This window comes from Phalangium opilio, unplaced genomic scaffold (genome assembly GCF_054372755.1).
Source record: "Phalangium opilio isolate 3A_F unplaced genomic scaffold, DU_Popi_V2 ptg000217l_1, whole genome shotgun sequence".
Lineage (NCBI taxonomy): Eukaryota > Metazoa > Arthropoda > Arachnida > Opiliones > Phalangiidae > Phalangium > Phalangium opilio.
The window spans coordinates 3,386,641-3,408,107 of record NW_028324218.1 but is presented as its reverse complement, the minus strand read 5'-3'; the positions used below and the strand labels follow the sequence as shown (position 1 = coordinate 3,408,107).

Below are 21,467 nucleotides of genomic sequence, written 5' to 3'. Positions count from 1 at the left end.
ATTTGATTTTGATAATAATGCATGAGATGGGAATAATAAGGTTAAAGGTTAAGGTGTACGTCCCTTGTGGGGGTCAAAAAAATCGGTGTGGTTATAGAAGTATAGATGTTAAAGGGCTCCTTCGGACCCTTAGACACATGGCCCCGCGGATTTCCGAACCCCCCTACCTAGCCAGCGAGAGGGAGAGTACTGAGGAAGATCGTCTATGAAGAGGGGATGGAAATCCGCGGGGCCATGTGTCTAAGGGTCCGAAGGAGCCCTTTAAATATATTTTTGGACTCTAGATTGATTGATTGATTGATTGATTTCCCATAGAATTTACCATCCATGCATCCCACTGCATGATCTTACTTCAACAAACTATAATTGCCCTCTAATTTTTTGCAAAACCATGCAGTAAAGCCAGGAATAGATTTAATTTTAGAAGTAGGAATGGAAAACGGTTAGCATTTACTTCTGTCCGACTCATAGCCCAGAATAGAGCTCCTCCCTCCAACACGTAACGAAAAGTTTAAATTATCTTATTGGCTGCTCACTTAAACTACGTTTTGATGACTTTGCTGACGGGGACGGCGAAAAGTACATAATTCCTTTTTACCTCTGTCGCTATGACCCGCCTCTTCATTCATACCCTCCCCTCCGTCCCGGGGAAGGGGGTCCGGGAGTTTGACGCGCGCCCACATTACTCTGTTCTCCATTCCTACTTCTAAAATTAAATCTATCCCTGGTAAGGCTTATAGTGTAATACTTCTAGGGTAAAGGTTACTAACTTCTGCTTCCATACCAAAAAAAAACAGTATAACGCAGCTTCTATTACAAATCCATCACGTTCGGGTTACCCGAGTCCCCTGGTTAAAGATTCTTTGACCAGCAGCAAGGTCAAGTTGACCTTTAAGAGGTCAACCCAAGTTTGCTTTAGGTACAAGTATGTTGGTTTTACGTGGTTTTCCTGACTATTGATGGCATTGAAAAAACTGACGTGGGTTTACTTCTAACTAAGCTCGATGCGGTGGTCAATCTTTCTTTCTTTCTCCTAAAAGGACAGCGGCTTATTGACCACCGGAGAGTGACCGCTCTAACGCACTAAGGGAATAATAACAAAGAAATTTAATACCTTTTTACGTCGTTAATCTTTTAGCAATTTCGACAGAAGGTTGTTTAACCCTCTTAGGAGTTAAGAAGTGAAACGCGAAGACGTTATATTATAAAGATGGTTTTGGGTTATATTCCTGAGCGGCCATTTTTAAAAATGGCGGATGAAAAATCGAAGCCATAAATTGAGGAAATGGGAAAGTAATTTGGGAAATAAATTTTGAGTCGAGAATGTTCTTTACTCCTATCTCCATTTTGTTAATTTGCCACAAGGGACACTCACTGTTTTCGAGTTAAGATTGCTGTTGGAGTATTTTAGTAATGACCCCCTTAAATTTAATTAAGAAACTGATTAAGACAATGATTCTTTACTAATTAAATGATAAGGGGTCATCCCTAAAACACTCCATCAAATCATAATTCTCGAAAACAGTGAGTGTCCCTTGTGGCAAATTAACAAAATGGAGATAGACTAAGAAGTATAGAACATTTTCCACTCAAAATTGATTGATTTCCCAAAGAACAATTAACATCCCCCTTAATTTATGCATGCAGGCTTATCAGAAACACCCTGTCTAGATAATAGATATGGGACAAATAATGTCATTCCTAATTATAAGTCTACTCTTAATCTTAATTAAATTTAAACTCTACTCTCCCCACTATATAATTTATCAAATCAAACACTCATCATTGTTTCCTCTTAAAACCGAATTGTAAACACAAAATAAAAATTTTAAAAACCCCAATTTAATCAAAATTTCAAAGTTACGAAGTAGGGCATAAAACGTTACCTTAGCCTTATTAACCTAACCTCTAAAGACTAGACCGTTTGGCCCCCTTTTTTGAAAACCTTGTCAGGCTTAACCTGAAATGCAAGTAAAAGTAAAAAAAACTAAAACCTTGACCCCAAAACCTTGCTTTTACCCCTCCGAGACCCTTCATTGGGTCAAACGTGCCTTCAAACACAGTATAAATGAAAGTTGATATTTCTTATAGATAAACTATGGGTTTTATCAACTTAACCTTTTATCGGTGACCGCGAAACAAGATAGAAAGCCTTTGTATGTATATACCATTTCCAAAGCGTTACCTAGGGTGACCTCGTTCTTTTGGCGATGCTCATTGGACACGAGGATTGCCTTCCTGTTTTAACAGTTTAAGCAAATATTTATCTATTGCATCTTGACGTTGTTGCAGTTATGTTTGCTCTAATTTTTATTTTGAAATATTATTTTAAAGTTTTTGAGTATGTGACGTTTAAAAATAAATGTAAAAATCAGGAATAGATTTAATTTTAGAAGTAGGAATGGAGAACAGAGTAATCATTCTGGGCGCGCGTCAAAGTCCCGGACCCCCTTCCACGGGAGGGGGGGTATGAAAGAAGAGAAGAGGAGGCGGTATGGTCATAGCGACAGAGGTAAAAAAGGAATTACGTATTTTTCGCAGTCTCCGTCAGCAACGTCATCAAAACGTAGTTTAAGTCAGCAGCCAATAAGATAATTTAAACTTTTCGTTACGTGTTGGAGGGAGGGAGGGGCTCTATACTGGGTGGTCTATGAGTCGGACTAAAGTAAATACTAACCGTTAATTATCCATTCCTACTTCTAAAATTATATCTATCCCTGGTAAAATTTATTGTCATAACCATCAAATTAATTTGCTTCTAACCCCAACCTTAATTAAACCAATCAACTCCAATTAATTTTTTCATTTGCGATATTCATAGGATTAGATACAAGGATGCGCAGAGGTTTCTGCGCAGTTGGGAATTTACCAAAAACAAATAAAATCGGCTATTAAAATTATTTTATAATTCCACTTCAAACAAAACAGTCTGAATCCAAAGCACTTAAACTTGATTTAAACACAAATAAAACTAAAAACCAAGTTTGAGTTTCATCTGCATAATAAAATTACTTTTTATGAACATATTCCAAAATTTGTGTTTGAGGATTTGCGAGAGATTTCTATTCTCAAAATAAATATACTTAAAAAGCGTATTTATTTGCGTTATTTTTAAAATTCATAGGGAAGCCAACTTACAGGCTGAAAAGACTTAATGCATTTTCAACGAGCCCCTGTAGAAATGTTAACCTGCAACACTCCGATGTACTAGAATTTTATTTTTAAAGAATTCTGAAATTTAATTTTAAACTGAAAATCAGAGTTGATAAAGATAAGCGAAAAATCTCGTGAAATGATACAAGGAAATATTAGAAATATTCTCACGTAGATTGTCTAATCAGGTGAAAAAATTAGAAATATTCTCACGTAGGTTATGTAATCTCGTGAAAAAATTTAGAAATATTCTCGCGTAGATTATGTAATCTCGTGAAAAAATTAGAAATATTCTCGCGTAGATTATGTAATCTCGTGAAAAAATTAAAAATATTCTCACGTAGATTATGTAATCTCGTGAAAAAATTAGAAATATTCTCACGTAGATTATGTAATCTCGTGAAAAAAATTAGAAATATTCTCACGTGGATGGTCTAATCTCGTGGAAAATTAGAAATATCAAGTAAACTCGCTAATCTTGTGAAAAATATTATATTAATATTAATATTTAAAATTCCAAAAAAAAATTAACAAAAAAAAACTAAGGCCCCACAGGTACATTTAATTAGGTTGTAAAATTGGCGCCATAATTTCCGGCTAAACCGAAAGAGAAAGTATTACAAAGCTAGTCGAGAAGGCACGCTTCTGTTTACTTACAAAAGGGGGAATGGAGAAGAGGGGGGGGGGTCCAGGGGTCTGGGACCCCATTTTCCCCGGGATTCAAGGGGGGATTGGGGCATCTGGGTAAAGGGTTGAATAACCTCTAGAGCTGCTCTACTGGTCTGCAGAAAAATGGGTTAATCCTTGAGAGATCCAACAATACCAAAACAATTTGTAATAAAAATAAATAGAGCGATGCGAAATGGGGCACAGCATATCACATTCTATTCACTTTCGACTCCCATCCCCATTAATAACAGATATTGAACGATTTCTTTCCCATAATGCAACGCGTTTACTTTAAGTTAACGAGGCTAGAGTCAAACCAGGGATAGATTTCATTTTAGAAGTAGGAATGGAGAGTTAATGGTTACGTTTTGATGACGTTGCTGATGGGGACGGCGAAAAATACGTAATTCCATTTTTACCTCTGTCGCTATGACCCTCCCGCCTCTTCTTTCATACCCCCCGTCCCGTTAAAAGGGGGTCCGGGACTTTGACGCGCGCCCAGATTACTCTGTTCTCTATTCCTACTTCTAAAATTAAATCTATCCCTGGTCAAACCAATGAAAGAAAAATAATTGTTAACGTATTTATCATTTTGAGGGTAATTAACTACTAGATAAATTTTAATTAGAGTCACGTGGTCTCTCCTTGATTGACTGATAATCATGGCCAATTATCCCTAAGCCTTGATTACTTCACATAGAAACATGAACACTAACACTAAAGACTCCCTCAGCCTCCATCTTTTTAAAATGGCGTCGTTACAAAAATGTCATCATCGGCTCGCCTAGTCCCTTAATTTTGTCTCTATTATTATGAAACACTTAATCTAATGGATGGTTAATCAATATTTCTTTTATTAATTGATTTAAATTCAATAGATAAAATTAGTAACAGCGTGAAAGAAGAATTGGAACTAACCCGGACGCTGGTGCCGCTGGTAATGGAGATGGAGCCACGGTGAAATTAATTAATCTTTATAAACTGAAAAGGGGAAGTCAAATTAAGTACTTAATTGACTGATTAATTAATTAATAGGACCAGAGTTCTTCCATATCGATGAAGAAAACGAGAACTAAGAGGAAATATGAGGTATAAATCAGTAGAGCTGATTAAATCGCCCCTAAAGGAAATTGCAATTAGTTTCAACATAACCCTATGACTTTTATATAAGTATTGGCCTAAAGTGTATTATATACGAGAACGGACCTTGTTCAAAAGTCGGGGGATAGCATCTGAAACATTGATAGGACGGTATAGAGTAATTTCTTTCCCATATATGGCAACGTCATAACCCTCTATCTCTTACCTTAGTGATATCCCCCCTCCCCTTCCCTTCCGGGAATAGTATTCTCTAGTACAAAGTTGCCCCTAACGTAGGGGATACACAGTTCACTCCCCCTCTCAACCGAAATTACTCTATAAGGATTAAGGATAAATAAGACGTAAAGCAGACGACACGCTTCAACCAATAAGTGTCTTGTATAGCAGGTAATCAGCCAATGGAAAAAAAATATGTAAATGAGCGTTAACACATTTGGTAAAGTCTAAAGTTTCTCCTCCTCTACTGCATGTTCATGGTAAAAGTGGGCATTAGAAGGTATAGGAGTTCCTTACGGCAGACATATACTTAGGCGTTATTACCTTATTATTATAAAGAGCTATATTTCCGAAGTCCTAGCATGTTTTCTCAAATTATATATATTAAACGAAACCTGACAAATGATTTAGTAAATTTTAATTAAATCGCGGTGTAAGTCATTTATGAAAATTAGCGTCTGGCATTTATGGTTAAACTCCCACGTGGTTGACTGTAATATACACTCGTTACGAGTATAGTTAGTCATATGAACAAGGTGTTGATATTATTTTAAATTTCATTGGATTTTAACGCCATCTTTTGCTAATTTCTTTAATTACTCGAGCTCTGATTGTTGTAACCCCAAGTTTTTAGTACCGTTGGAAAGCTAAGAAAGAGGGCTATAGCATATATACTCGAAGGACTTTCCTGTATCTCTTATAGAAACAGAGTTAAAATGAGTCGTGTAAATAATCCCATGTTAAGGCTATGGAGAGGACGTTAACTAACATTTTGTTTAATTACTCGGGCCCTGATTATCGTAACCCCAAGTAATTAGTACCATTTGAAAGCTTAAAAATAGGGCTATAACATACCCAAAGGACATCGCCGTATTTCTTATAGAACCAGAGTTATAACACTCCAAAAAGGCTAGATCTACCTTGAAACCAATTTCAAAGGCGCCCATTATAGTATTTGATTGGACTTTATATAAGGAGCATTTGATGTAAGAGGGTTAACAGGCTCTTAAGAAAGATTTCAACCAAATAAGCCATTGATTGAAGAGAGAAAAAGGGTTATAAGCTTAATGAAGATTGATTCACTGTCTCCTTTGGTTTGTTAGCGGGGGGAAGGAACCTTGGAGCCACCATAAGTTTATAAGTGATATGTTCCATACATAAGTATGACACTAACTATACAAGTTCGTAATGCTACTGAGAGACTTACAGCAGCTCGAGATAACTAGTTCGAGAAGGAGAACGAGGGGGAGCGAGTCAATTGAAGTCCTAAGTACACTCGGTGGTTGGTTAATTAATTTTGCATCTAGGACTTATTCCATCTAGGTCCTATTTAGTCTGCATTACTAAGCCCCCTTTGACAGCAGCGCCTTACTCACCAGGCCTCCCTCGCTTTACCTCCTCTCGAATCTATGACCTACCTCACTCACTCACTCACTTCAAAAATACAAGCCTTTCAGTTTGTCATAACCAGATATTAATTAAACAAACTTATGGAAGGAACATATCACTTATAAACTTATGGAGCCACTAAGGCAGATTTAATGGCGACGTTACAAAACTCACTTCCGTCTGGGTGAACTGGATCGATTAAGAAAGCCAAGGTGGGGGGGGGCAAACACAAAGGATTTGTTAGCCCCCTACTCAAAAGGCAGAAGGGGGAAACAAAACGAATCGACAAAAAAATAAATCAATCTAGTCGATCGACAAACGATATTATATATATATAAAAACAACCTCAACCTTTATATATATATTTTTATAGATTACTAGTAAGGGTCACGGTGGCTTCGTTTTACTTCTTTGGCGGCCATTTTAAAAGATGGCGGATTATATATATTTAAAGGTGAAGTTCAGGTAACTTTCTATTATACCTTAATTGAAAGAATGATTGGCCTTTTTCTAAATATAAAAGGAATTAAATATCAAAATTAATCAATAAAATGAATATTATCTCTTATTACAATATTATAATTAGCATGCATTTAATTAGTCATGATTAAAAACTATCAAGGACTACTGTGTTACCATTCGGATTCCCCCGCCATTAGTTTAGTGCATGGCGTCTGCTAGCCACAACCTATTGCCCCTTACCTCTCTAAGCCTGTGAGAATTCAACCAATCACGTAGGGGTAAGGGGTTCAGGCTAGCAGACGCCATGCACTAAACCAATGGCGGGGGAATGGCGATACAGTAGTCCTTGATAGTTTTTAATCATGACTAATTAAATGCATTCTAATTATGATATTGTAATAAGAGATAATATTCATTTTATTGATTAATTTTAATATTTAATTCAGACTTTTATATTTAGAAAAAGCATGCAGCCGTTCCTTTAATTAAGGTATAATCAGTTATGTTACCTGAACTACCTTTCAAGGTAGAAGGGGGAAAGAAAAAAAAAATATTTCGAGCATCACAATAGATTTTGGATGAACCAATTTTTAAAATATATTTCAAAAATAAATTTGTACCTCAACCGATTTTAACCAAACTTACTTTATTTTAAAGAGAAAAACACCCCCTAACTCATTAAATTTAATTAAAAAAATTAAAATTTACAGGAGACTTGCATTTTTAATAATAAAGATGCATCACTACAATTTTTCGAAAATAAGTATCTACCCCCTCGATTTTAACAACATCATTACAGGGTAGTAATCCCTTGTCAGACTTTTCTGTTTCATCTCTTATCTGCATACAGTACTGTCATAAGGACATAATCTCTCTAAGGGCCCAAGCGCATCTATTAGCAAAACATATAGTTCTGCTAGATGTGACGTAGATTTTGTATAGGGCTCCTTCCGAATTTTTCGTGAAATTCGGCGGAGAGAAAAATAATTTTTAAAATCAGCCACGACCGATATCCTAAGCCGGTCGTGGTCTAGACGCGAGCTCTGAGATAACGCTCCCAAGCGGTTGGGAATCAAACTAAAACAGGCGGGTAGGCGAGAGAGGAAGGACTGAGGGGAAAAAATAAATAAGAGAATTTCCAGAACCCCCAGCTCTCTCAGACACAAGAGGTAAATTCGCGCTTAGTAAAAATCACGAAGAGCTTTCGTGAGAAATCTGAAGGAGGGAAAAATGGTCAATGCCGGGTTACTCTGCAGCGAATGCGTTCGGCCTCTGTTTAGGTTATACAATTATTATACCACTTGAGATGAGACGGATGGCTGACCAAATCGGACATACATACATTTCAACCGTAACATAGAATCTTGGGCCCTTAGAGAGATGATGTCCTTATGGTACTGTCTATGTATGTAGTACATTCTGTTTTGTTAAATTTCGTTGTTTCGGACCGTTAGTTTGTCTTCCCCGTTATAGTAAGTACCTTTCTCCTAAAACCGCGGTAACCATGGCAACCAATAAGGATGTTCTCTCTAATACCAGTCTACTACCTCTTGCGCCTCCCCATTGTATTTCCCAGGAGAGTTCAGTTAGTGTTAGCCTTCCACATCTATATGTAGCTGCAGGGATAAATACAGCTACTAGGAATAATAGTGTAACCAGATTTCCATTTTCCTCGAGGGCCAATTTTGTCCAAGGGAGGAGCTAGCTAGACTAATCATTATGTATTTCGAATTTTTTCAAGTGAATTTATAATTTATCTCTCTGTGCCTTGCACCTTGCGTTGCTACCCAACTAACCAATGAAAATGTCACAATTTGAAAGACGTAGTTGCAGGGATAAATACAGCTACTAGGAATAATAGTGTAACCAGATTTCCATTTTCTTCAAGGGCCAATTTTGTCCAAGGGAGGAGCTAGCTAGACTAATAATTTTGTATTTCGAATTTTATCAAGCGAATTTATAATTTATCTCGAGTGCCTTGCACCTTGCGTTGCTACCCAAATAACAAATGAAAATATCACAATTTGAAAGACGTAGTTGCAGGGATAAATACGCCTACTAGGAATAATAGTGTAACCAGATTTCCATTTTCCTCAACATATCTAGGGCGGATTTTGTCCAAGGGAGGAGCTAGCTAGACTAATCATTATGTATTTCGAATTTTACCAAGCGAATTTATAATTTATAATCTATCTCTCTGTGCCTTGTACCTTGTACGTGTTGCTACCCAACTAACCAATGAAATTACAGGTAGAAATACGTCATCAGAATTATGAGGTGCGTGACGTATTTTAGAGTAAGTTCTCATTGAAGCCCGGTATACCCTCATTAGAATTCATAGAAATTAACATGGATTATATTTATATTGGGGTCGCAATAATTCCTAGTAGCTGTATGCATTTCTGATTGTACTTGTATTTACATATGTATGTGTGTGTCGTAGCTACTGTTTGGTGTTTGTGTATTAGTGATATTGTTGCATAACAAGATTTGTTAATAATTTATGCCAAGATTGAATAAATTTTATATTCTTTAGTCTTTTTAAAAAATATTCAAGATCTACTTTTATTAATTATAAAAAATAAATTACTAGGCGATATTTTAAGATGAGTTTTCACTTATCAAACAAAAATAGACCATTAAAAAAAACTTAATGATTTCTAAGCACGTGCTTCCGCTAATTAACTTTGAAAAAAAAAATAATAAATTGTTAAAAAACATATTATTTAACCATTAAAATATAAGACGCGAATTTTAAAACGTTTACTTGGCAACAAAATCATCACAATCATATATAGACCATTTCAAATTAAATTCCCATCAACATTACCTAAGGCAAATTATATAGTTCAACTTAATACCATCAAAGTAAGTGCCAAAATAGCGCGAGGTTTTTTAATAAAAAAAGTCCATCTTAATGATAATGGTTGGCTGGAAAAGCACCGTAAATTTCAGCGCGTGAAAATAAATTTTAATTCGAAATTCACGTGCGGTCTTTTGTTGAATATATACAGGGTGTTTCTGATAAATCTGGCTCTAAATAAATTAAGGGGGATGTTAATTGTTCTTTGGGAAATCAATAAATTTTGAGTCGAAAATGTTCTATACTTCTTAGTCTATCTCCATTTTGTTAATTTGCCACAAGGGACACTCACTGTTTTCGAGAATTATGATTTGATTGGGGTGTTTTAGGGATGATCCCTTAATGAAATTAAATTAGCAATCATTGTCTTTAATTCAGTTTCTTAATTAAATGATAAGGGGTCAGCCCTAAAACACTCCAATCAAATCATAATTCTAGAAAACAGTGAGTGTCCCTTGTGGCAAATTAACAAAATGGAGATAGATAAAAGTATAGAACATTTTTGACTCAAAATTGATTGATTTCCCAAAGAACAATATTTGAACATCCCCCTTAATTTATGCATGCAGACTTAACAAAACACCCTGTATGTATAAATTTACAAATGGCAGTTGTCTGCCTTTGTACGCCTTAGACTCAATAAAAATGTAACACGAGGTGCTAATATAACAAAAAACTAACGATATACCCAACCCAAATTCAATGGGGGTCATTCATAAAACAATGTTTCCAATCAATGTACATAACTTTAACTTGTGTTAGGGGGTGTACAGTACATGCATCCCTTAGGGGGGGGGGAGTCAAACAAAATCGGTGCGGTCATATAATAGAAGTATAGATGTATTGAACATTTTCGGACTCGAGATTGATTGATAGATTGATTTCCCATAGAACTTACCACACATGCATGATTGTACTTCGGCAAACTATAATCACCCTCCCATTTTTGGAAAAAAAACACCATAAATATTTAAATAAAATTAAGTGAATGCCCCCTTGAAATGGGTCGATTTTGGTTTGGGTATAGCTTTAAAAAATATTATGATACATTTTTAAGGCTTCATATGTCATAAGCAGCGCAGATTTTCATATTTGCGAAGTTTCTTGCTATTGCAATTTAGTTTATTCATGCAACAGTTAAAAAATATCTATGAAACAGATACTCCTATTTTCAAGTGTTTTATGATAAGTGTTTAAATACCAAAGAGGGTTTGTTAATAATAATCAGGTGTTATAAAAAAAATGTTCCGAATAAAAAATAAGTTGGCCTACTACTTAAGATTAGATAAAATCAAGTAGTTTTTTAAGTTGAAAAAAATCACAGCAGTAGGTAAAAAATTACTCAGAGTTGACGACAATTATAGCCAAGGTTATAAGGTGTTATAGATTAATACCTTACATAAAACACCAGATTCAAATTCCCTAACCTTAAATAAAAAACCCCAGTTTCAAATTCCCCAACCTTAAATAAAAAACCCCAGTTTCAAATTCCCTAACCTTAAATAAAAAACCCCAGTTTCAAATTCCCTAACCTTAGATAAAAAAACCCATTTTCAAATTCCCTTACCTTAAATAAAAAAACCCTCCGTTTCAAATTCCCTAACCTTAAATAAAAAACCCCAGTTTAAAATACCCTAACCTTAAATAAAAAAAAACCCAGTTTCAAATTCCCTAACCTTAAATAAAAAAAAACCTCAGTTTCAAATTCCCTAACCTTAGATAAAAAACCCCAGTTTCAAATTCCCTAACCTTAGATAAAAAAAACCCCAGTTTCAAATTCCCTAACCTTAGATAAAAAACCCCAGTTTCAAGTTCCCTAACCTTAGATAAAAAACCCCAGTTTCAAATTCCCTAACCTTAAATAAAAAACCCCAGTTTCAAATTCCCTAACCTTAAATAAAAAACCCCTCTGTTTCAAATTCCCTTACCTTAAATAAAAATAAACCCTCAGTTTCAAATTCCCTAACCTTAAATAAAAAAAACCTCAGTTTCAAATTCCCTTACCTTAAATAAAAAAACCCCAGTTTCAAATTCCCTAACATTAAATAAAAAACCCCAGTTTCAAATTCCCTAACATTAAATAAAAAAACCCCAGTTTCAAATTCCCTAACCTTAAATAAAAAACCTCAGTTTCAAATTCCCTAACCTTAGAAAAAACCCTCAATTTCAAATACCCTAACCTTAGAAAAACCCATTTTCAAACACCCTAACCTTAGAAAAAACCAACAATCACAAACAGTAAATCAAACACAAAAATGTTACAATACCTGACGGTGTCATAGTCCTATATTGTGCCATGGGTAACGTAGCGGCCAATGTCGGGTTCAAAGCTGGCATTGTAATACCGACTGTATGCTGTAAAGCCCGCGCGATGCGATTAACAACAATTGGCGCGAAATATTTTTTGGCGCGTCCGCTCTGTCTCGTTATTATCTGACCTGTGGCTCTGGACGGAGTTCACAATCTCAACTATATCTCTTAGAACACGCCCCTCTCCTTCCGACTTTCTATTTCCTCTTAATTTAATGGGGGGGAAGGAAGTTTCCCGCGAGATCCAGCGCGCGCGCCCTATATCGTTGCACGAGAAATTGTGACGTCACAAACTCAACTAGAGCCAGTTCAGCTCGCGCGCCAAAAATGCATCAAAATCGATATTGATGCAACAGGCTAGGGAACGAACCGAGAAAACTACCTTTCAGGGGTTTTTTAGATGCGGAGTTTGTACCATAGTGCTGAGTTACATTTCATCAGAAGTATATTAAATTGAAGTATTTATATATGTAATTTTAGGGTCCTATAATACCTATAAAATCCTATATTTTTAACCTGTCCTATATTATCCTATAATTTCACGAAAGGTCTTATAACACCCTAGACTATCTTCAGATGCTTACATACCACGGTACAAACTCCAAACTAGAAAAATCCCATACTTTGTTTAATGAATTAGAAACAACATTGTGGAGGCTTTAACCCGAGATAATCTTAGACGTCCGTGCTTACGTTTTACAAAATTGCTTCTATTTATCTGGACAGACGTATAGAGAGATGTGATCAATTTCCCAGGCCCTTCTTAGGGATGTGTTTAAGGTTTTCAAACGGGGTTGGTGATGGGGGAAGGAAGCTTACAATTTCTACAGCCCCCCCCCCTTTATCCTTATTTGTCTGTTTTTATAAAAAGAGATGACTTGATTTTGAAGAAAATCTGGGGATTTATTTTAATAATATAATGCTAAGCCTATTTATGCCTACATAATTTTATTTTTTGGTAATAAATTTGCATAGCAAAATATGTTTATATTTGCATTAAATTTAGACAGATGTTTCTAAGATAATTCAATGCTTTTATTATAATTATACATTGTGTTAATTTTTTGCCCTCCCAACACAAGTTAAAGTTACGAAAATTGCAGGCAGTGTTTAAGAAGGTTGCAGCTGCAATCCCCTGACTTTCGTGTAGCCTTCCATGACGTGGGTAGTATTGGCGAACTCCAACAACGAAGGTAAGTTCTAATTCCCCGACAAACCCGGGTATATAATTGACGTCAAGCTTAAATAACTTACAAGTTCCATCCCAATATTAAAAATTTAAGTTAAAATAAAGTAAAATGTCTCCAAGGATTGACAGAAAGGCTTTAAAGGTCAATTAAAAATTATTTTAATTAATTTCAAAGGTTTTTTTTCGTTACTTATTGTCTTTATCAAAAACGCTCTCTGATTTATGATCAAAGCCCAGCCCAAACCGCTTGACCTGAGGCTGAAACTTTGCAGGGACGTTACTCTTAAGTGGTAGGCCTGCACTTGGCTGCTAGCATAAGTTTATAAGTGATATGTTCGCTCCATAAGTATGATATGCACTACCAATACTTTGTCGTAATGCTACTGAGAGAAATACAGCAGCTCGAGATAACTAGTTCGAGAAGGAGAACGAGGGGGAGCGAGTCAATTGAAGTCCTAAGTACACTCGGTGGTGGTTAATTAATTTTGCAGCTAGGACCTATTCCATCTAGGTCCTATTTAGTTTGCATTACTAAGCCCCCTTTGACAGCAGCGCCTCACTCACTCACCAGGCCTGCCTCGCTTTACCTCCTCGAATCTATGACCTACCTCACTCACTCACTCACTCACTCACTTCAAAATTACAAGCCTTTCAGTTTGTCATGACCAGATATTAATTAAACAAACTTATGGAAGGAACATTTCTTATGAACTTATGATATCATACTTACGGTTGTTACGTCACAACATATGTTATGAACTATAGAACAGGGTCATTGACACGTACTCCGTGAAGGTAAATTACATCACTGGAGATAGCAAAGACGTCCTTGAACGGCCTTTGCCACCCAAGGCTCTTAATCCTGGGTTTATACTGCATATGTCTCTCTCCACTTTAATATACATATAAGTGGGCTTCTCCAACACCCACGCAAATTCCGATACTCTGATTGGATGGGGACATGAGGGGAACGTATGTAAACACACACATCACACACATCTTGCTGAGCCTTGGCCTTGCGTAATCCGAAGCCCTTTCCATCCCGGACTTCCTCATTCTTTCACTTCCGTTTATGTTATTTTAAAATAATGGGGATATTGAAAGATTAGCAAGTAGCTTGACCTTGAGACAAAATTAACCATAGAGAGGTCGCCATCTTGGGTTATTTTTGAGGGGCCAACAAAGAGGCAACGCCAGATGGAGAACCATAGTTCACAACACGTTCAACCAGAAGTGGGATGAGACTAGAAGTACTGAGCTAACCAAATTCTTCACTTGGCGAAAGTGAATATTCTTGATAAGACACCAACGGTTGGCCCTCTGGTAGCGGTTTCAGAATTTTCCCCTGCAAAACGTGAGACGCTCGCGGGCGGCGGTAGACGGCCGAACTAGATTCAAGCACCCGCGTCCGTGTTCCGCCGCTTTAGGTTGAGGGGAAGGGGGTAAGAAATTTTTTTGGAACTCGACCAATTTTTTTTTCTCTCTAGTGTAGGCGCGATGGAAGCGGCGAATAAAATCCTCAAATTTGTTCACTAGTGCCAGGATCTATTACCAATGCTAGAGCCCTTCACTTCTAGTCTCATACCACTTCTGGTTCAACGGGAGGCTAGGGTGTTCCTGATAAGTCTGAAGTCATAAATTAAGAAGGATGTTAATTTATGCATGCAAACTTATCAAAAACACCCTGTATAATTTAAATATAAAATTTCACTTTTAAAATCAAACCAAATTACTGTTTGCAATTTAAAATTTCCAAGAAAAGGGACATCACCAAACAATTTCCAAAATTCATCCCAACTTTCCAGAAGAACGAGCAATTTAAGAAAAACTTATGGAAGATGCCATTTTTATTTTTGTTTTTTTCTTTCTATAGATTTGACAAAAGCGATAAAACATTTTCAACGCTTTTATGTCTTGATTTATAAGTCCCCGGAAATTGCCGGTTCTTTCCGTAGAAAGCGAGGAATTCTGGGGGATTGTATAGCAAAGACAGTTCCGAGTTAGCTAGAGAGAGAGAGAGAGAGAAATACTGCGGACCGTGCTTCTCAAGAAACGGTTAGAGGTTTTTGGCCAGTTGCCACCTTCAACCGGACCGTTTGTCTGGACCCAAGAGAGGAATAAATTGTTCATTCTTAATGATTAATTTGTTAATGTATATAAATACTTAATTCATTAAATAAATAAATTATACCTTATTATTTAAATTAAAGTTAAATTCATTTTAAAGTTCGCTGTCATTTTTTAACATTTTTTATTATTTTTTTTTATTTTTCAAATCCCCTGACTCTGCATTGGTATTTAGGCCAGGGTTGTCCAGAGAGTTCGTGGGCCCCTGGAAAAATTTACCAAATTGAGGGTCTCCATTAAGGTAACCTTCAGGACCGTCTTGAGGTTTGTGGGCCACTTAAAATTTACCAAATTGCGAGCCCTCTTCGAGAGTCGTACACGCGGCCCGGGCCCAATAGGAAGAAAGTGGGTAAGGGCCCCGGAGAAACTGACCTAATTGCCCTTCCCCTCTCTCAATGGCCCTGAGTCAATTAACCCTACAGGTGGCGCGGGGCCCCAAGAACTTGGTAAAGGCCCCTAGAAAACTGACCCCCTATCTCGACGGACCTGAGGAATTCAGGTACTGCCGACATATGTCCCAAAAAATGTCCCACAACTTCAAAACAATCCCATAAAATCGTTATTTACGTTAACAGACAATATTGATCTCTCAAACCATTACTAATATCAATTTAACAAATTAAACTACATCCTGTTCGCCGTTATTCAAACTTCACCAACAAGTTAAGAATCATAAAAACGTAATCCTAACAATTAAAAGTAACTTGAATTAAAAAGAGTTAAGAGATTTGATTTTACTTTGTCTAAAACATAATTAGTAAGCTTCCTTTGCAAAGCAACCAGGCCAGTCATATTGCAGTTTAAACCTAATAATAGCCGTGAGCTAATGTTCCAAGGCTTAAAAGACAAAGTCTTTAACTCTTTATCTATGCATTGAATACAAAATCCCCAAATATAAAGAAACCATTAAGGGGGCGTGGGGTTTGAAGCTAGCTAGCTTAATTGTGGTCCTTACTAACAAAAGAGGGACATGTCCTGGACAGGACATATTACTTGCAATAAAATATCGGTTTGCATCTAAAATATAAGCATTTTATAGCACCTATAGGATCTCATTAACCACACAAATTAATTAATTCCTTAACACCACAAAAACAAACCCATTAACAAATTGCAATCTTTAAAAAAACCATTCAACCACAGCAACAACAACTGAATTTGCAATCAGTTTATTTAAAACTCCCTGGATGATTTACCCTGGGTATACTGAAGACAAAAGAGGCGCGAATTAGCAACATTAATTGCCGTGGAGCTGATGGAGACGAAATGACGTCATAGCTAGCTCGCGCTAGAGATCACGACCTCTTTGAGAAAGCGCGCGAGAAAGAGAATCCCCGGGATGGTTGCTATGGTAACCACCCAGTTCTAGGACGAGCTGTTTAGCCTCGTGACCTTGGCCCTTAGTGACAACTCTCTTTGGTTTCGTACGATATTAAGGTGGTCTTTTATTCGCCTTAATTTTGTTAATGCCTAGAAACAGGGGCGATGTTTAAGAAGTAGCTTTAACTGTATTAAAAGGGATGAACGCGGATATGATATGGACATGTTAAGCCTAACGTGGATAGATAAAGGCTGGCTACCATATTTGAAACTCGTTAAGAGAATACACGATTATGGTTTAGATAAAATATTGGTTGCAAGTTTGACACCATTTTTTATATTAGGCTTAAATTTGAATTATTTATATTAGGAATAAACATGAAATGAAAGTTAGGGTCTTTAGGCTTAGCGTTAATAAAAAGAAAACGAAAAACAAATCTCTGGAATTCCGGGAAACGGTGCTTAGGTCGTTTGGTGCTAATAATATAAAAGATTTCTGGAGACTAAGTTTCGGATGCACTGACTTTATGCTCTATTTAACTTCTGAGCAATCAATTGTGAGCGCGGGGTCAAATAAGAAGATATCATTTATGAATTCTGGGAAAAGTGGAGAGAAGTACAAACAAAAATGACTATTGTAGGCTATAGTTTGCTTTGACGATAGTTAGGCTTAAGTAGACGCGTTAGGACTTGGTTATGATTAGAGGGTATTAATAATGAAAATGTTTTCATGATAAAAGTATATTAGGTTTGGAAGTTTGGGTTTTTGATGGATTTTGCAGCAATGTTGGGGTAGGTTTTGTAGCAAAGTTTGGGTGGATTTTGCAGAGTTGGGGTAGGTTTTGCAGCAAAGTCGGGGTGGATTTTTGCAGCAAAGTCGGGGTGGATTTTTGCAGCAAAGTCGGGGTAGATTTTGCAGAGTTGGGGTAGATTTTTGCAGCAAAGTCGGGGTAGGTTTTGCAGAAAAATTGGGGTAGGTTTTGCAGCAAAGTCGGGGTGGAGTTTGCAGCAAAGTTGAAGTAGAATTTGCAGCAAAGTCGGCCTAGACTTTTGCAGCGAAGTCGGGGTGGAGTTTGCATATATGGTTGGTAGTTTTGCATTAAATGGAACATTTTTGCAGCACATTTACTAGCTTTAGCATTAAATTGGCAATTTTGCAGAACATTCGGTACTATTCGCGTCAAATATTATTGGTTTTGCATTAATTTTGCAAGAGATTTCAGAGAAAAATCCCATACCTTTTGCCACAGATGCAAAGTTAAGGGATCATTTTATAACTTCTTGGTTTAATGTACTTCAACCATATATGAATATTGCAGCGGCCGTTTCCAGCTTAACACGATCACGAAACGTATTTCGACTTAATTTTCAGGAATCGAAAAGAGGTTGCGGTTTTTAACGCGAATTCGGTAACGGCTGCAATATCTTCCAACAAAAACAGCTATATATTGATCGTTGAAAATTCGCGGAATAGTCCAACACTAACACTAACATTCGCACAATTGTAAATAGCAACCTACTACCATAAGTTCGTAAGATATGTTGCATAGGTAAAAATTAGCCTTTGACCTTGAACTTACACGTGACATCGACTTAAGCTTACTTTTCTTGGAAAAAACAATCAGCAATAAAATCTACATCAGATACAAAACATAAAAAACTTATAGGAGCATATCAGAGTGGTCCGTGAAAGTGCACGATCATGCCATCGAACCATCGAGGGACTTAGAAACCTAACTTCGGCCTAAAAAATCTGTAGTACAAAAATTGCAATGGTTGTATAAGATACAGTACCAGGAATAAATACAGCTACTTGGAAGAATTGTGCCCGAATATAACTCCCATGTTAATTTCTATGAATTCGGGTTTTGTGGGTACCGGCCTTGAGAACTTACGTTCCTCATAATTCTGATGGCGTCTTTCTAACTGCTATTTCATTGGTTGAGTAGCAACGCGAGGTCCTAGGCATGAAATACACAAGGTGCAGCATGCAGCGAGGTAGATTATAAATTCCCCTTGGTAAAATTCGTCACAAATAATGATTAATCTAACTAGCTCCTCCCATAAACCCCGCCCAGATACGTTGAGTGAAAATAGCCGGTTACACAATGATCCCTAGTAGCTGTATGTATTCTGACAGTACTAAAATAAGTCATATAAGAGCGGTGTTTCGATGTCGAGATAGAAAATCGGATTGGTGCTATTTTTTTTTTTTTTTTTTTGCTTTTTATAGACAGTTAAATTTCAAATAGTTTTCCCATGGTGTTAGAAAAGCTACTTTTCCCAGAAATTTGTAAAGACGATGTTTGTGTTTTAGAAGCCTTGTAATGGTTCCATTTTTCCAAGGTGTCCGAATAATGATTTATAGCCTAAAAGGGGATGTGTCTTTACATTTTTCATAACAGCTAATCCACGTGACATGTTCGTGATTAAATTTCTTCGAAACATCGTATTATTCGAAGTACTTCTAGAATCTCAAATAACCCGAATTGTAAATAAATACATACTAAAATTCCAATATTCCAATTACGAACTGTTTATAATATTACTGACTTCTAAATTAAATTTGAATTAAAATTAAAATTAAAGAGAAAAGAAATACCAAAGAACATCCGAGCTCAAATTAAATTTCTCGCGAAAAACGTAATGGAGTCCTCATGATTTAAACATTACATTACCGATTCCAGGAAATTATCGATACTTAGGAAAATCGTTACTAAGTGGATTCGATCATTTGAATTTTCTTAAGTAATAGCATAAGTTTATAAGTGATATGTTCCTTCCATAAGTTTGTTTAATTAATCTCTGGTAACTTAGAAACTGGAGCTAGTAATTTTGAAGTGAGTGAGCGAGGTAGGTCATAGATTCGAGGAGGTAAAGCGAGGGAGGCGCTGCTGTCAAAGGGGGGTTTAGTAATGCAGATGGAATAGGTCCTAGCTGCAAAATTAATTAACCACCACCGAGTGTACTTGGACTCGCTCCCCCTCGTTCTCCTTCTCGATCTAGTTATCTCGAGAACTGTAAGTCTCTCGGAAGCATTACGAATCGTATAGGTAGTGCCACACTTAAGGATGGAACATATCACTTATGACCTTACGCTCTATAAAGTCCACACGTCTATAAAACACCTTTCTCCAATCTTCCAATATCACTGCATATTTATGATAATGTTGCTCGTATCGCCATACCACTGATCAAAATATAAAACCTCTTATCTTTAAGGCAAACTTATACCTTTGCGTGTTGAAATACAGATATCAAAATGTATGGGGCGGCTGGGGCCCCAAGCTGCTGGGTTTTGGGTACTATACGTTTGTCTCTAGGGGGCCTTAAGAAATAGCGTCTGGGCACAAAGTTCCTCCATAAAATAACGGGCCTAAAAATAGGCTTAACGAAAAAAGTATATATATATATATATATATATAAAGGCTCAGACTGAGTTATAAATGGCTTTTTTATCATAAGTTTATAAGTGATATGTTCGCTCCATAAGTATGACATGCACTACCTATACGATTCGTAATGCTACTGAGAGCCTTACAGTTCTCGGGATAACTAGTTCGAGAAGGAGAACGAGGGGGAGCGAGTCAGTTGAAGTCCTAAGTACACTCGGTGCATGGTGGTTAATTAATTTTGCAGCTAGGACCTATTCCATCTAGGTCCTATTTAGTCCGCATTACTAAGCCCCCTTTGACAGCAGCACCCCACTCACTCTCCAGGCCTCCCTCGCTTTACCTCCTCGAATCTATGACCTACCTCACTCACTCACTCACTTCAAAATTACAAGCCTTTCAGTTTGTCATGACCAGATATTAATTAAACAAACTTATGGAGCAACATATCTTATAAACTTATGGTCTTATCAACGATATGAACCGTAATGTAAAAAGCAAACTGCATGAACGAGTGAGTTATCATTCAACTTATGTCGGTTTCGGACTCCGTTAATAGGTTGTAAGATTTGATAGGGTATTAGTGGCGCTAATAGACACCCTTTCCTAAAACGGAGGGTAATTATAGTTTGTATTACCTCCACCATCGTCCTAGCAATTCTTATTCTTGTGTTTATGATACGATAAAGAGAGATTTGCCCGCTGTGTTGAGTTAAAAGCACGCATTGTTTTTAAGACACCAACACTCCAATAGCAAAGGGTATGGTTTTTTATGTTTTATTGATGGGTTATGATAGCGGGTGTTTTCAGGGTCATAGTTCGTAAGGTCATAAACTTTAACTTAACAGTGCTTTCAGCGAAACGTCTTATTTGTAATGATACTTAAAATCAATAAATTTATGATAAGAATAATGCATACAGCTACTAAGAATCATTGTGCCCCCGATATATCTCCATTGTTAATTTCCACTAGTTTTCGGAATTAATATAATGCTCTATTACAATTTTTGTACAACTACCTGCTGTTTCACGCCCATAATTGTCCCTAAACCAAGAGTTTAAGTTGGTTAAAAAAACTACCAAAAATATTATCTTCAAATATTTTTTTCTTTTTTTTTTTCATTCATCTTTTGGTTTTAAAGATAGTAGTGGCATCACATTCTACCTCTCCATATACTATTACACTGCTAAAGGCATTAAACTGCTATTACTAAAGAGAACCAAAGAATGTAATGGGATTCTTTAGCTTGGATATGATGGACGTAATGCATCACCT

At 36.6% G+C, this 21,467-nt stretch overlaps 1 protein-coding gene across 1 annotated transcript in view; it reads right to left on the bottom strand.

The window, feature by feature from the left end:
* LOC149615708 (synaptotagmin-10-like) overlaps nt 1–12,355 on the bottom strand; it is a 71,762-nt gene extending 59,407 nt beyond the window's left edge. Inside the window, exon 1 of the mRNA XM_089856595.1 lies at nt 12,121–12,355. Coding sequence (XP_089712721.1) covers nt 12,121–12,190 — 70 coding nt within the window. The 5' untranslated portion in view covers nt 12,191–12,355. The remainder of the gene's footprint in view (nt 1–12,120) is intronic.
* Between the last annotated feature and the right edge of the window lie 9,112 nt (nt 12,356–21,467).